Here is a 1,702-nt window from a genome sequence, read left to right as displayed (position 1 = left end):
AGATACTTTTTTTGTTCAAACAGACCACGATACATGAAAGACGACGACTTTTAATTGGAAAACAAGAAGTGCTTATGTTATGAGGATTTAAGCAATTCGATTGGAATTTGCATTGAAATTTACTCATTACTGCGGCGGCGGCGGGATGACCTTGCACTTAAAACGTTCTTTTGCACAAACAAATGAAACAAAAAAACCCACCACATTGTCACATTCCACAAGTGTACGACTGCGATACTTCAAATTTGGGGTAGGAATTGATCCGATTTGAAGTAGGTTTTTAGCTAGGCTGCTATCGATAAGCTGCTATAAAAGCTTTGTCACAATCGAATTGAAATCAGTACGAACTAACTGTTCAATCAACACAATCAACCCACTATCAATCAACAAAATAAAAATCAAACAAATCTAATATGGCATTCAAGGTACGTCCGAGAACTTGCCACATTTTATTCGAGTTGCATAAATTAATCGAGTGATTTTTGTTTTTGTTTTTATTTTTAGTTTATTGCTTTCTTCGCTTGCGTCGCTGTTGCTAGTGCCGGACTTCTGCCCGCAGCTCCACTTGCTGTCGCCCAGCCACTCTTGGCTAGAGCTGAACCCTACGACCCATACCCACAGTACAGCTATGGATACGATGTGCAAGATGCGCTTTCTGGCGACAGCAAGAACCAGGTCGAGACCCGTGAAGGAGATGTTGTACGTGGTCAATACTCGTTGAACGATGCTGATGGCTACAGACGTATTGTGGACTACTCTGCTGACTCAGTCAATGGATTCAATGCTGTTGTCCGTCGTGAGCCTCTTGGTGTTGCTGTTAAGGCAGTTGCTGCTGCTCCAGCGTTGATCAGGGCTGCTCCAGCACCTCTTGCTTATGCCGCACCAGCACCAGCTTTATTGAAGGCCGCACCAGCACCACTTGCTTATGCTGCTGCCCCAGCTCCACTAGCTTACGCCCCTGCCCCAGCTTTGCTTAAGTCTGCTCCAGCACCACTCGCTTACGCTGCCGCCCCAGCTTTGTTGAAGGCCGCACCATTTGCTTACTCTGCTGCCCCAGCTTTGTTAAAGGCTGCTCCAGCACCACTCGCTTATGCTGCCGCCCCAGCTCCATTGACTTACGCTCACGGCCCAGCTATATACAGCTCAGGACCAGCGATAGTGAAGACAAGTTTTGCATCACCACTCATCTCGTATGCATACTAAACGTAAACGCTAACGCGCGCGCCGTGCCAACTGTATATTAGATAAAGTCTGACTATTGATAATGGAATAAATAAATTAATTTACATACAAAATGAATTTTATTTATTAATCATAATCGTCTGTCTTCAATTTAAAATTCTGAAAGCATTCATCACAAAAGCTATAGCCAAGCTTATTAAGTAAAATATTTGGGGGTACATTTTAAAATAAAATATCGAATGGTAATTGTACTGAAGTCGTTGCCATATAAAGAAACTCTAAAAGAAAAATTATCATAACTAATAAGTAGCTTCTTTATACGCTTAGATGGCTGAAATCGTTAACCATCTGAGCGTGCCACCTAACCTAAGACATAACTTTCTTTACCGTCACTTGTCAGCAGTGGTCAAACTTTAAAAAAACTCATCGCTACGATGCTTTTGAAAAAAAAAATGATTATTATTTTAAGCTACATATATAAAAAAAATTCATAGGTTATCATCAAAAATTGAGCTTCGGA

General features: G+C 41.6%; 1 protein-coding gene across 1 annotated transcript; it reads left to right on the top strand.

Annotated features, from left to right (window-relative positions):
- The first annotated feature begins 268 nt into the window (after nucleotides 1–268).
- On the top strand, nucleotides 269–1,295 carry LOC129941874 (cuticle protein 7-like). Its single transcript, XM_056050641.1, has 2 exons — nucleotides 269–425; nucleotides 505–1,295. The coding sequence occupies exons 1-2, from the start codon at nucleotides 414–416 to the stop codon at nucleotides 1,201–1,203; spliced, it is 711 nt and encodes a 236-aa protein (XP_055906616.1). The 5' UTR covers nucleotides 269–413; the 3' UTR covers nucleotides 1,204–1,295.
- Nucleotides 1,296–1,702: the final 407 nt, after the last annotated feature.

Source organism: Eupeodes corollae, chromosome 1 (genome assembly GCF_945859685.1).
Source record: "Eupeodes corollae chromosome 1, idEupCoro1.1, whole genome shotgun sequence".
Lineage (NCBI taxonomy): Eukaryota > Metazoa > Arthropoda > Insecta > Diptera > Syrphidae > Eupeodes > Eupeodes corollae.
This window is presented reverse-complemented; position numbering and strand designations above follow the sequence as displayed.